This window comes from Cavia porcellus, unplaced genomic scaffold (genome assembly GCF_034190915.1).
Source record: "Cavia porcellus strain 051 isolate PalLab524CR breed Dunkin Hartley unplaced genomic scaffold, mCavPor4.1 scaffold_24, whole genome shotgun sequence".
NCBI classification, from domain to species: domain Eukaryota; kingdom Metazoa; phylum Chordata; class Mammalia; order Rodentia; family Caviidae; genus Cavia; species Cavia porcellus.
The window spans coordinates 36,359,787-36,374,948 of NW_026947507.1; the positions used below are offsets into that span (position 1 = coordinate 36,359,787).

At 48.9% G+C, this 15,162-nt stretch overlaps 1 protein-coding gene across 1 annotated transcript in view; it reads right to left on the reverse strand.

Moving 5' to 3' along the window:
* Positions 1-15,162, reverse strand: part of Loxl2 (lysyl oxidase like 2) — an 80,452-nt gene that overhangs the window by 40,471 nt on the left and 24,819 nt on the right. The window contains exons 2-3 of the mRNA XM_003479664.5: positions 12,938-13,384; positions 6,985-7,160 (exon numbers count right to left, since the gene is read on the reverse strand). Coding sequence (XP_003479712.1) covers positions 6,985-7,160; positions 12,938-13,301 — 540 coding nt within the window. The 5' untranslated portion in view covers positions 13,302-13,384. The remainder of the gene's footprint in view (positions 1-6,984; positions 7,161-12,937; positions 13,385-15,162) is intronic.

Genomic DNA, 15,162 nt, shown 5'->3' on the forward strand with positions numbered 1-15,162 from the left:
TACAACAGCTCCTTCTTCAAGGAACAAGTGTAAAGCTACTTACTTTTTTCAATTTACAGTTATAATAATGATATTCACGCTTTTCAATATGGGCAATATCCGGGCTAAATACCAAGTTTTCAGATTTGCTAGGATGTGCACAATTTCAAATATTTTGTTCTGTTATCCACATAAACAGCCTTTGCTTTTCAGACGTGGTGACCTATTTTAGGTTGGGAAAATAGGTCACCTTAAAGCGACTTCTCTGTGTGCCTTGTGGCTGGCTGGCCCTGGCTACATGCAGGCTCCTGGTGAATAGACTCAGGGAATGTGGCTGCAGGGCAGGATGTGATAAACCCCCCTGCCCAGGGTCCAGCTACGGGGCTTGGCCAGAATGCAGGGCCGTGGTATCCACCTTAGCTCTTTCTCCTTTGCCAGTGACTCTGGCACAGATGATTCACTGCTACGGTTTTCTTCCTACCAGAGTGAAGTTGTCCAGCTATCCTGTGACCATTTGGAAAAAGGGGTCCATAATGAGGCTGGCGGGGGGCATCACCTTCTACACTGCACACATGAAAACAGACTCACTTTGTTTCCTGAACCAAGTAGTGCAACCTGTCACATCTACTCTCAGGAGCCAGGAGAGGGAACGCTCAGCTCCTCCCTGGGAAGTGCTCACTTTTCTGGGAGTCTCTCTAGACTTCCTTGGGGGCCACAGGCCCTGGGGCCCCCCAGAGGAAAACAGAGAAGGCTGCTGCTGGGAGGGCAATATGGAAATATTTGGCAGCTCACTGTGACTAATAAAAGTCTGGATGCCTGGAATTTAAAATATTCACAGCAGCCCCAGTCCCTGTGGTTAAGAGAAGAAAGGGCTTTTTCAGGTCCTTGCATTCTTCCTGAAAGCAGGGAGCAGTGGAGAGGAGGATGGGGTACTGGATTCTCTCTTCATCCTTTGGGTGAACATGAATGACTGTCTTGTGGGCTCTGTCCTCATCATCTCTCTGGCCCCTCAAGCCTTCTGGGTTGCCTAATGTAACAAAGGAGGAACTGAGGCTCAGAGATTAGCCTTAATTGGGTGATAAACAACATCTATATCTCACAGCCTGGGGACTGCCAATCAATTCTACTAACTTTTTAAAAAAAAAAAAAAAAGGTAGGGAAGAAGGTGGAGTGAAGAGGAGAAGAGACCTGTGTGTTTCCTAATCTAACAATTCGCCTTCTGTAAGCACATGATCCTGCAACATGCAAGCCAGCAGTGAGCTGGGCTTCACTCAGGAGGGCATCTGGACTTGTCATCTCTCCTTATCTAATGCTTTTTCCAACTCATCCACCCGCCAGAGGCAGGAAATAAAGCTCCTTGGTTTTCCAAGCCTCTGAAATCCTGGGGGTTTTAGTTGGGGCTCTGTTTTCCAAGTTTAAAAAGATCTGTTCTTTTCTGGAGCCAACAGCATTACACATTTTATTGTTTGCTCCTGCCTACCTCCTTTTAAGGAAATTTTCACAATCAGCCCAAGATGCCTTTTTTCTTACATTCAGGTACACTTTTGTTTTACAGTGTGGCATTCAGAGACCCAAGAGGGACCAGCTGCTCTGGACGCCCAGCTGACAATCTCAGCCTCACTGGGACTGGAACCCAAGTCTTCAACTCGAATCTAAAACTGAGAATCCACAGATGAAGTAACACAGTCAGTGTTGGGAAAAATGAGGAGGGAGCCCCTACCCTTTTAATTTCCTGCATGAAATGACCACAGGCTCATTCATGCAAAGCTGTGTTTTCTCCGGCCTCCAGAGGGGAATTTGCCAAGTGTCAAGAAGACTAGCTTAAGCCCCGCAGATGGTGATGTAGAGGGAGGCAGTGTTAACTCATGGAGTGAAATTCCATTAGTGACTCATGCTGTTGGCATTGCAGAGTGGGATGAACTGGTTAGGGAAGCATGGTCTATGACAGTGCTTCAGAGCCTGCAGAGCACTTCTGCAAAAGTCATCTGAGTTTTTCTCCTGCACAGTTTTTAAAACAACCTTGCAACTGGCGATTACCTGGCTCTCCATTCTGAAACTGGTACCGAAGTGCCCAGTGTTCTGGCTGCTGGTCAACAGACAGGTTAGAGTCAAGCCTCTGGACTCACCCTGAGGAGCTCATTTGAGGGGCAATGTTTCCCCTCCAGAGGAGAATAACAAGTGTCTCCTACACCAGTCTACAAAATGTCAAGGAATCCCCAGTGATGGCCCCAGTCAGGCACAGGAGCGCAGGGAAGCACAACTGGCTTCTGAATGGCTGAAATCCCATCAGCCAGGCTTGGGGTTTGTGACTCACACCTCTGGCACCCTTGAGGGGGATGAGCAAGGTCTAGACTGATGTACTGTTTTCTTCCACTCTCTGCTTTGGGAGTTCTGGAGCACTCGGAAAGAGGCACAGACCTGTGCAGGTCGTGGGGAGGCCTGGGATCTGTCTCCGAGCTCCAAGCATTAACAAGGATAACGGTCACTGCAGCCTGGGGTGGGAAGAGATGGGGATGTCTCATCGGCTCCAAGAGTCCAGGAGTTCACAGCTGGGTCACAGACATGGAGAAAGTACTAACTGACGCTTCCTTTTGGTTACACTTCACTCTTGATCACTTCTGAAATCAGAGCCCCAAATTGGGGGGATTTCATGAAGGGCTGTGACCCTCACTCTTAGACACAGAAGAGTCAAGATGCAAAGTCTGGACCTGGTTTCCAGGTCAAGAACAGGCAGGGAGAAGGACAGAGCACACAATACACACACTAGTTGACACTCCTTCTGTGCATGTGACACACAAAGCTGTTACCAAGAGACCCCTCCAGGTTGGTACAGATGCATTTTCAGTCAGGGATCAGTGACCAAGGGCTGTTCAATGCAGCCAGGAACTAGGAGCTCAGCCCCAGTGGAGCAAAGTGTGGTGTTTCATCTCGGCTGAAAGCTATCCCACAATACCCGCCCTTCGGCCTTCGCACTGAGTTGGAATAAATGATAAACATTTGTCTTCATGGTAGTTCTTACAGTATTTGAAGAGAGCTGCCATTCCCCACCCCCATATTCCTTTTCTTGACAGATTAAAACTTCACTGTCTCATATCATATGGCGTCCAGACCAATCAACACCTTCAGAGATTTGTTTCTTTGTTTTTGTTTTTTTTGTACCAGGAATTGAACTCATGACTTCACACTTGCCAGGTGGGTGCTTATGCTGCTGAGCTAAATCCTTGGCCTGTTTATTTGTTTTTAATAATCAGTGCTTTGTAGTCATTTTCTGTAATGTCTGCACTCTTGTGGTTGATTTGTTTCCCATGAACTTTAATATATATTTAATGTTCTATAGGTCCAAAATATAACATGTATCTCTAACATATTATCATTATTGTGACACTCTGGGCCTGTTATTTCAGCCTTTTGTAGATTCCTGAATCTTTCTTCATTCCACAACTTTAGATCTTAGCAATCTTTCCTAGTTTTGTATTCCCTCTACATTTTGTCAGTCCACATTTTAATTTCCGTGAAGATTCCTGATGGATGATGGGAAGGCAGAGGCAGAGCCCTAGGGCACATCATTAGAGGCCATCCCCTGTGTTTATTCCAAATTAGTCACCAGTTTTCCCTGGGTATCCTTAGTCAGTCCCCCATGACTCCACCTAGGGGCCCACAAAAGCAATCTGTTTCCCTTGTCCACAAAAATGTGACAGGGGCCATTTCTTTAGCTAATGATTCCATGATCTCAGCTACTGACACAGGCCATCCCATGAGGTATTCTGGAGAAACTTCTCAGCATCCCACAAACATCTGCTCTAGAAGGTCCAAGTGGCTTCCTCTCCATGAAGTCAGTGATGCCAGGAAGCATGCATTTTAGCCACAAAGCTCAGGATGCAAGAATCTTCTGACAGCCCCTTGGGCATCCCAAATCCAGGCACTGTCTGATCTATTTTCAGCAAACACCAAAAGGGAGTCCTGGAAGGTGACCCATCCTCTCCGAATTTGTGGCTGGACAAGAAAGCTCCACCCTGGTTTGTAGTCACTAGTCCTGTCTGAATGACAGAATGAGGGAGAGGCCTTCTAGCAAAATGCCAAAGAAGCGTGAAGGCTGTGAAAGTCACCTGGTCCTTCAAACCAGATGCTTGCCCTGATCACTGTCAATTCATGGGGACTCATATGCTTTGCCTGGCATGGTCCTACAGCTTACCCCAGATATGTATCTGTCTTCCCAGGTCCTGGGGACCATATCTACATCCTGATGTCTCAGAACCTGATGTGTGCAGTAGGCACCCCACAAAGGTCCAGAATAAAGAGTATGCTTTCCTACCATGCAGTCTCAACCCTTCCAAGACAAGAAAGTTCTCCCCAACATTTCCTCTTCCTGAGCCTTTCTCTTTTCCACCCCATGAGATTCTGCTTTTGATGTGAACCACCTTAATTCTCCTCAAACACTAGGCATCAGAAGTGGCAAAGAATGTATTCAATGCACATTTATCTAACGAAGCGCCACACAGAGTCCCTTACCCAGGATCATCACCTCATTTACTCTACCCCAGGCCCACTGATGTTCTGCCCTCCATCTGTTTATTCAAGAAACCTTTCTAATGCTAATAAGTCTGGCTTTTACTGGACATGAGGAGTGGCTCTTCTGATATTCTAGGCCAAACAGGAGCCCATCAATGGCACTAGGAACGAGCTCACTGTCTTATCAGGCAGGGCAATGCTGTGAAGGAATGAGCCGCTCCTACGTGGTACTGTTAGTTTAATATTCTGTCCATCTAAAAGAATGATGATCTCTGGTGAAAGAAAACAAACCTGGCGAGTTGGAGATATTGTTGCCATGCGGTGTCTAGATTTATCTGCTGGACACACTGATGACTGAGACACAGCTCCTGCTCCTCAGGGGCTTCTGGTCTCCTCAGAGAGATGAGCCACTTAGCAGTGGGTGCTGACCACTCCACACAAGATCACAGAAAAGTAGAGATGGGCAGTTCTGTGAGATGGAGTTGCACAAGCTCATCCCCAAAGTAATCGACTCCACCACAGAGCAAAGCTGTCTTTGGTGAAGTTCAGTTACTAAATAGCTGGGGTCCCCAACACCTGGGCCAGGGAGCAGTATCCTACTGGGTCATGGACCTCTTAGGAACTGTGCCACACAGCAGGAGGCGAGTGCCAGGCAAGTGAGTGATGCGTCATCTGGATTTACAGCCATTCCCATCACTGGCATTGCTGCCTGAGCCCCACCGAATGTCAGCTCATCAGGGGTACCAGATTCTCACAGGAATGCAAACCCCACTGTGAACTGCACATGTGAGGGACCCAGGTTTCATGCTCCTTTGAATCGTCTTGAAACCAATACCCTTTTCCCTTGCCTTTTATCCTTCCCTTTCCATGGAAAAATTATCTCTCATGAAACCTGTCCTTGGTGCCAAAAAGGTGGAAACCACTGAAATAAAGCATGTCTACTCTATAGCACACGCTGTGGTTATTGTGGATGAAAGTGCACATCTGAAGAGTGTCAGCTAGAAGTGGTCTCTCCCTGCCAGCTGAGGGAAGGATGGGAATCCCTCCTCTGCTCACTGCAGGCTGGACCAGTTCCTAGCAGAAGCCAGGAGAGAGGAGTGGACAGTATGAGTCACGAGAAGAAAATGCACAGAATACACTCTTGGGAGAGCTTCCTGTGGAGCCCAAAGAAGGCCGTTTCCACTCCCCTTTCTTCAGCCTTAGTGCTTGCCCTGGCTGGAGGCCAAGGCTTCGTGACACTTCTTGGCCTGTGTCCATGGTGAGTCCCCGTGTCCCATGGGGGTGACATCCAACATGTTCCTTGAGGACTGGAGTCTCGGCAGCCCACTCCTTCCTGTCCAAAGGCCCATATGTTTTGAATATAAGAGGAATGCAAGAATCACTTGCTAATGTAGTTGTCTGGATGAAGAAATTGTTGAAAAACTCAACTTAAACCTGAGCCATAAATGTAGAAGAAGGGTCACAAATTCCCCTTGTTAGCCACTTTCAGATGTCAATTGGGCCACCAACACCAGAGTCATCTGAGAGAGCATTAAAAAAAAAAAAGCTAGTCCTATAGTGGGAAATTCTCCTTCAGGAGGTCAAGAAGGAGGTCCCAGTATCTGCAATTGTAAGGTGACACTGGTCCCCTGCAGATTTGGGGACAACTGTCCCAGGGTTGCCAGTCCCCGAGAAGGCCCCCAGTGATCTCTACCTTCTGCATTCATTCTCTTGTATCATCTTCTTCCAGATGGGGACCGGGGTGGTCTGTGTGACCAAGAGACTAGAGCGGGAATGATGGTCTGTCACTTCTTAGAGTGGGTTACCAAGTGCCATGGTTTGCATGCAGTGGTTTCTCTTCAACAAATCACTCACTCTTGGGGGAGACACCCACGGCACAGGTAACGTGTTGAGGACACTGGAACTGCCTATAGAAAGGCTGTGCAGAAAGGCAGGAGGCTCCAGCCAGCAGCGAGTAAGAAACCAAAGCCCGCCCTCAACCACATGAGTCAGCTGGGGAGGGGAATCTCCAGCTCCAGGGGACATCTGGGGTCCAGTTTCATGGGAAAGAATCAAGTAGTTAAGCCTCCACTGGCTTCCTGACCCCATGGAAACTGTGTGAGATGATAGATGTTGGTTCTGTTAGGCTGAAAAATCTGGAAGGAATTTGTTATGCAGCAAGCAATAACTAATACATTTCCCAACCAAAGAGCAAACTCCCACACATGGCTCAGCAGGGATTTCATACCCACCTTCCCCGCAGGAGTTCTAGCAGACAGACTCACATCATCTTGGCCATCCCCTGCTGATCCCTGCTGACCCCCAGATCACACTCCCAACCTCTGTGCCCAGATGCCTTTCCCCACAATGCCTTTCTTCTCCAGAAATCCCTGAAACTGCCCTTTGGGGCTGGCCTCTCCTTAGGGTTCACAAACACTTCTTGAAATCAGTGGGCAAGAAGTGAGTTACGTAAGAAAAACGTTCACACAAGGAAATCATCAAGAGCACAGGACTTGCCTCTATCTGGTTGATCAATGAGTTGTCAAATTTGAACCCAGGAATCCTCTTCTCGCTGCACACCACACCAACATCTTCCGTGTGCTTGCAGTCGGTGACACCCCAGCCATTGGAGGTGCATGACGCCAGGGTGGCCTCACCACCCGTGCAGTAGACATTGTCCAACCAGATGGGCCCTAAAGGAAGCAGAGGAGAAAACCCAGCACCATGTGAATGCAGGTTTGTGTGTCTGGGGCACCAGAATCTTCCATGGAAAGAAGACTTCCCAGCTGTGTGCAGCAACAATGGATTCTTATTGTGTTGAGAGACTGCATTTAATCCTAGACCACCTAGATTCCCCACACAGATCAGGCAGCTGATATGGTTTGGAGAAGGGGTAGATTGAGCACAGTTAGGACAGGAGTCAGATTTAAGCCTGGAAATTCTATGGTATAGTGCAAAGAGCTGTGGGTTTGGCTTTGGGTTTGAATTCTGCTCTAGTTGCTTTGGCTTTATGACCTTGGTCAAAGCTTCCTTGTCCATCAAAAGTGCAGCTAATACTGACTGGAGTTGCTGAAGCATGTACTGATTAGTGTAACATACAGCACAAGCCTAGTTTATTGCTGATGCATAGCTACTAAAAATGTAACAATGATGAAGAGAAGGAGTACAGTTATACCAAGCCAGCTGTCTCTGCCATGGGTGGCAGAGGCTGCCCTCTGACTCCTCAGGGGCAAATCCAACCCTTAGAGATAAGGGTTGGCAGTTTTTTAGGCATTTGCATGCGTATTACCTCCTGGATCTTTCCATACCTCTAGGAAGAGGACACATTGGCATGATCACTCCCACTTCATAAATGCAGAGCTCCGGCTCACAGAAAGGACACCCCCATGGGTGCTAGGCCACCCTCTAGGCTAAGAAGCGTGGGCCTCCATTCAGTGCCCTTCTCACTTCCTGATGTCCACCGTGCCACGCAGGCACAGGCCAGCACCCTAAGCTACAGAGCCACCTCATCACACTCTGCAAGGCCACTGTGGAACTTTGTTCACCTCCCGGTCCTTTATTGCACTTGCACAAAGTCGAATTAAGTGAGTGACGTGCTCGAGGGTTAATCACTCTTCCTGCCACCAAGATAGTGGCTACTATCAAAAACATGGGCTGTGACAAGTGCTGGTGAGGAGGTGAAGGAGCCTGAGCCCCACGCACCACCTGGGGGAACTCACAGCGCGTATCATGCTGAAAAAGAGCATGGTGGTTCCTCCAAAACTTAAAAATAAAATTATCACAGAATTGGGCAATTGCACTTCTGGGTACACTTCCCAAAGGAGGGAAAGCAGGGTCTCAAGAGATCTCTGCACGCTCAGGTCTACGTTCACAGTAGCACTACTCAAGAACTGTCAAGAGGTAGAAGAAACTCAAGTGTGTGCTGACAAATTTCAGTCTATACATACAATCACACAGGCTTTAAAAGGAAAACGATTCTGCCACATCTTACGATGTGGAGGAACCTTGAGGACACGATGCTAAGTGGAATAAGCCAGCCATGCAATGTACAAGGCATCTCAAGAAGCCAAAGCCTGAGCAACAGAAAGCAGCATGGGGTTGCCAGAGCCTGGGAGAAGGAGTGAGGAGTGGGTGGTCATAGGAACAGTTTCAGTCTGAGAAGATGAAAAAACTCTGGTGATCAGCTGCCCTGCAGTGCAAACATACTGAACTATACTGCCCCTCTCACTTCGAAATGGCTAAGATGTGCATTTTATGTTATACACATTTTACTACAATCAAAAATAAAGACTAAAAAAGGTGTCAAGAGGGTTTTCAACTAATGATTTTTAGAAAGAAAACAAAACCAAGTCTCATTTCTCCCATGGCTCCTGTAGAAGCTAATAGAACAGCAGGGTCCCTGAACTGGTGTTTAAGTCCCATGTAGCTCGGCTCATTCCTAAAACAAAAACACTGCCCAACAAACAGGTCGCCATGGAGATCCAGTGCAACACAAGAATGTGAGTATATATTCAAACTTCCTTTCCTCCTTGCAGGTGTCATAAAACAATGAATTATACAGGTTTCACGATGCAAGCAAAAGCAGATAAAAACACACCCATTGTAGAGATGGTCATGGAGGCAGGAGGCTGGGGTCCTGTAAGGTCGGGAGGACTCAGGGCCTGCCTCCTGCCTCCCGGGTGAGGCTGGAGTGCATCTGCTCTGCCAGAGGGCTGGTCAGGGCTCAAAGGAGAATGCTTCGGACATGTTGTGGGAACAGTGAGTTTATTGAAAACATCTGGGCTGAGGATTTCCAACTGGTTTCTCATTCTAGCCTGGTTTTCAAGTCGAGCTCTGCTGAAATATACTCTTCCTAATCGATTGCTGTCTCTACAACAAGCCTGTGTTTGTGTTACTAAGTACTAGCAGTGGAAAGACCCTCCGCCCTCTAGGCAGGTCCTCTTGCTTAGAATGCTCTGCAGCTAAGCAACACAGGGGTCGAGGGGGTGAAAAAAGTGGTGTCCTTATTCTTTCTATAGCCACAGACACCCCCTCGCCCTGGGACCGGGAGCATGTCGGCGTACCTTTAAAGGAACCATGTGCAGCAGCAAACCCCAACTGGCTGGGGCTGGCTCCACTTTCTGTGATGGAGCATATAAAATCCGCACCCTGGAGTACAAGGAAACCAGGCTCCCCAAAATAGTTGCTGCCTTCCGTACTATCCTGGATCCCCAATAATCCTACCCTCTATAAATTGCTGGTCAGTCATTTAGATGGTGCACACCATGAGCAGTGTACTATCTGGCTGGATTTCATGGCAATGTCTTCCCCTCCTTCTTATATGGCTACTGTCCAGGGTCTACCGTCCTGAGTCCACTGCAGTCCGCTCCTGAGTCTGCCTGCTGAAACCTGGGCTGGCTCTAGGCTTCTAGGTGGCATCTAGCTGCTAGCAAAGTAATATTTGGGACACCAGATGAGGCTCACACTTGGATGGCAACAAAAAGGAAATTCAATCCAAAGCAAAACCGCATTTTACTCTTTCTAATCGTTTACTCTAAGAAAAATGCCTCTCCCAAAGAAAGAAGAGATGTGTGAACAAATTAACAGGTCCTTTGGAGAGCAGAGGTCATAAATGAAATGCCGCTTGAAAGCCAGGTCCCTGGACTCTGTCAGGGTGATGGGGTTTGTTTAAATTAGAATTTGCAGGCCTCCAGCTTTGTCAGCAGGGACTGGCTTTGTTGTTTTCCTCAGAAGCGGGGTGCAGTTATGTGGAGAGCTCCTACTTTGGGTCAGTTGCTATGAGAGCCTCCTAGGGGGTGAGCAACAAGCCATTTGTCTCCTCTAGAACTCTCTAAAAGGACCTAAGGTTTACTTGGGCTCAGAGGTGCTTTGGGGGCAGAGACTGTTGGGAGTTCAGGATGGAAAAGCCAGAGGTCCTGCTGCTCGACTTGGCTGCACCACCTCAGCCTGGGCTTCAGAGGAGTTTGGAGACAGGGGTCAGCTGCATGTTCCCAGCCATCCACAGGGGACTGACCTGCACCTTAGACTCCACAGGGCAGCTCCAGGGCATGCTCTGGGTCACTGTGCCACGCACTGTTTTGGCAGGTTCTTTCGAAATTCTCCAAGATCAAAATGAACCAATCAGCTAGTACTTAGAAAACAATTACCTACTGTATGCTCAGTGCCAAAACAAAACAAAACCCTGGACCGATGCTAATGAAATTCAAATAAATATCTATTTAGCAGGTCTCTCACGAGAGAACACCAATTTATATAGATGGTTTAACTGGAGCTCCAGACAGGACAGTGATCATTTTGTCTAGCATCGCTTTCTGTCCACTTCCTGAACTATTCCTGTCACAACCCTTGATGGCTTCAGTGTGCACACTGATGGCCTTTCCAGTACTCCTGGCCTCTTGGTTGCTGCACTTCCTCCCGTTAGAGGCTTCTCTCCACCCAACTCGAGCTGCTTCCTGTGATCTCAGCTCATGGCTCCTCATTACCAATGTCACACCACCCCTCCATCTCCATCTCCACTGCGTCCCCACCTCCTCCCACCATCTTTCTGGTGTAGTCCTGCTCGCATGTTAATCACAGCAGAGACCTTCAACCCATCCATCACAGCAGCTCCGCACAACCCTTCAATTACTTTCCTCCTTACCCAGCTCTCGTTGGTCAAGATTTTAATCATTTCCTCTTATGTCTGCTCTGTTGTTTTGAATTCTTTGCCTTTCATCATCCTTAGACTGCAAAGTCTCACCCAGGTATGCCCACGGTCCTGCTATCTCACGCCTACCCTTGCTGGGAAAAATCTTATCTGGTGAAAGATGGGTTTTAAATTGAGTAGAAATAAAGTTGTCGCTGGGGGAAGGACTCCACTGTCACTGGGGAGTGACATCATATAGTGAGGACTGGAGAGCCTGGCATAGGAAACGTGAGTCTGATGCTACCGTTGGAACATTTAGCTAGTAGAGCAAGCAGATGCGGCTGCATGGAGGGAGAGCCGGAAATTTAAAGAAAACAGGAAATGGGCTCTGAATGGGTTCTGCTAGCTCATCTTGGCAATTTTGGCGCTCATACTACTAAGGAGCTCAGAATGGGTTTCCAAGAGCATCAGACTCCTAAATGCTGGCTTTTGAGCCAGTTCGCCTGACAGGAAATTTAATTTTCCATCACATGGAGTTGAGGATACACGAGATGGTGCCTCCTTTCTCCTGTTACTCTTTTGGAGTAACAGAAAGAGGGGTTATAAGAGAGCCTAATAGTTGCCTATTTCACTGCCTCCCATGCCTGGTTACACACGCAAATATGTCACAAACTCCCAAAAGCTTCAGACTTCCACATCTCGATCTAGACCTTTGAAACTAGAATATTACAGGTTGAGGTCTGAGATGTTCTGGATGTTTAAGCCCCCTCTGAAGAGTCTTACACAGTCAGCGTGACAATGACCCCCAGCCCCCAGCTCCTAGATGGGCTGATTTATGCCCAGACTTGCCCAGCAGTATGGCTGTGCCTACCAAGACCAAGCCTTTACTTTACCAACAGAGGCACAGGTCTTGGTATTTTAAGTGATGCCCTTGACTCATACCTACTTTCCCATCTGGGAACACAGATAACCAGGGTTTTAAGAGTTTCTAGAGTCCAGCTTCCAGAGAGGGAAACTGACACCGAAAGGATACATCCAACATAGCATGCAGAGACATAGGCCACAAAACATTTCTGCAACAATGGACAAGGCATAAGGTGATTCTGTAAGATTCGATCCTGCAATCTGGTGACCCTATAGCTGTCTCGGTTTGCCTAAGTGCACTCTCCGATGTCACACAACAGTGAAATCACCCGTTTCCCTATCCTTCAGTAATGCATGGCTGTCGTTAGGTAGATCAGCACCAGAACCCAACGCAAGGCTTAGGACTGCAAGACCTGAACTCTCAAAGCTCTGAGGACTTCTTTGTTTTTGTTTAATAAACTGATCAGCACTTGAAAGGAGGAGAGACTAGGTCAATCTAAGGTGAAAACGCTGAAGCCTCTCTGGTCCCACCAAGACCAAGGCTGCAGCAGCACGTTAGCTAGGGATGCTCTGCACCTGGGCAAGAGATGCTGCGTTTAGGGAGTGACTTGGGGGAAGGTAGGACTTCCCCTGGGCTGTGATGCATCCCCCAGACAGGCATTCGGCTCAGATGGATGTGCACAGCATGGTTCTGCCCCACACTGGGTTACCAGATGTCCTGGTTTGCCTGGAGCTGTTCAAGACTTTGCAGGTTGCAACCAGGAAATTCTCAGGTCCTCAGGACAGTTGGTCCCTCTACCCACCTAAGGAGGCCTCCCTCCTGCTTCCTTCAGGGCACAGCCTCCCCGCACAGACAGAGGGCCACCAGGAATTTATACCAGATGCCAGCCACAGCCTCCTTTGCCAGGTCAACCTCATGGAAGGCTGCTTGCAATCCTGCCAGGTGACATGCATGCAGTCCCAAAGCTCAGAGTGGTTTACCTTCCCCCTTGCCATAGGACGAGCTGGCGGACCAGGACCTGGCCTCCACGTATCCCAGCTCCCGGCAGACGACGTGGGCAGCGTGGATGGAGAAGTCGTCATCACACACAGTGCCCCACTGGCCATTGTAGTAGACCTCCACGCGGCCCTCGTTGTGCTTCCTCTTCTGGCCTGCCAGGCGCAGCTGGATCTTGACCACATCCGAGGGCACCTGGGGCTGCTGGTACTCGGGGGCTGGCTGCTGGAAGTACTCGGGGTACTGGAGCTGGTAGGGCCAGCCGTCATACTGTGCCAGGCTCAGGGATGGCAACAGGATGAGCACAGCCAAATAGCCACGAAGGCCAGAGCCCAGAGGCCTCTCCATCCCTGTCTACTGGCCAGAGTGTCCCTCAGACGGGGTTCTGGGGCTGTCAGAAGTGGGAGCTGGGCCGGAAGTAGCAGGAGCCTCTGGAAGGGAGGAGAGAGGCATTAGGACAAGGTGTGGGGTGACAGCCACCTGCCCAGTGCTCAGTGACATCCTGGATGGATGCCAGCCCATCCCACTCCCACCAGACCTTTCAGGCCCACGGGTCCATGACTCCCCACTGCATCTGCCCACCAGCCTTCCTGTGTCTCTGGAATGCTTTCATCAGCAGGGCTCCTGAAGGGCACTGTCTGAGAATGTGAGTTGGGGGACTAAAGAAAGATGAGGCACCCTGCGATGGTCACAGAGGTCAGCCACTACTACCCTGGCATGAAGACCCTGCAGGGCACAGGATGGGTCCCAGAAGCTGGCATGTGGCTGAGCAGAGGGAACCATCACTGAAAGGTCCTGCAGTCACCCAGAGCACCCGCAGGAAGGGTGGTGGTAAATCTCAGTCCTCTTGACGTTTCATTTCTTTCTGGTACCTTTGAGGGGCAAACCCAACCCTCCCCAAAGCAGAGGCCAGGGAGCCTCCTGGAAGAGCCCATGAGGACAAGACTGGGGCTGAGATTGGGGACAGCAGGAGCAATGGGCCTGAACACGAGTGTAGGGCACTGGGTCCACCTCTCCTCTTGTCCACCTCTCCCATCCTCTCCTTTTCCAAGGCCCAGCTCAAGTCCCATGGGCTCCAGACAATGTCGCTACTGAACAAGCCTCCAGGGCCAGCTCCCACCAAGCAAGGCAGGGGTAGGATCTGGACATTCTTCTAAGAAGGTGCCTTCCCAGCACTGTCACTGTTTGGTTACCAACATCTCAGGGCAGCTCCTATCTCACTCTTCTCTGGCCACTCAGTGGGAGACAGCCAGGCTCTGAGGACACATTCACTGAGCATGGATGTAATCAGGGACTGAGCTGCTGGGGTGGGGTGGAAGGCTACCCTGGGGCCACCCTACACCAGGAAGTGTGACAGGACCCTCCGAGAACTGCCCACTTCGCTAGGGCAAGGGGTCCTTCCTATAGGAGAAAAGGAGGTGAGAATCCTTGACCAGAGTAGGAGGGTTAGTGTGGATAGAGCTAGCACTGGTCACTCCCTGGCTACAACATGTCTCTGAGTTCAGCCTGGGATTCAAACAGGTATAAACCTATGTTCTTGGTTTTAATACCAACTACCTCCCTGCTCTCGCTCATCTCAGCCCTTTCCACACCACAGTGCAATCCACAAGCCTGTGCTTAGTGTATTTTTTGCCACCCAGAGCACCGTGCCTCTGGCTCCTGCCCTCCACAGGTCCTCCTAGGCACAATGAATGCCTTCCCTGCCTCCCCTAAAATCTCACATCGTTTGTGTGACAGTTCGGTCATGTCTGGCTTGACCACTGAAACCATTCCTTTCTCATGTTCACAAAGCAACATATCTGTTTCCGCCTATGACAGACTAGTTTGGTTCAGGTAAATTCTTCTTGCCCAGAAAAATTAGAAAAAAAAAAAAAAAAGATAAAAAAACCTAAAACCATATACTATCATATACCTAATAACATTTCAAAAATGAGCCACATGTACAAAAATAGTCCCATAAGATTCGAATGTAGCTAAAAAACCAAAGCCAAGGGGGCTGGGGATTTAGCCCAGCGGCATAAGCACCTGCCTTGCAAGCAGGCAGTAGTGAGTTCGATCCCCGATACCAATAAAAAGCAAAAAGACAAAAAAAAAAAAAAACAAACCCCAAACAAACAAACAAACAAAAAAAAAAAACCAAAACCAAAACCCCCTTCTTATCTCTTAGTGACTTGGTAGTCACTCTTTTATATCACAGCACAATGACTGC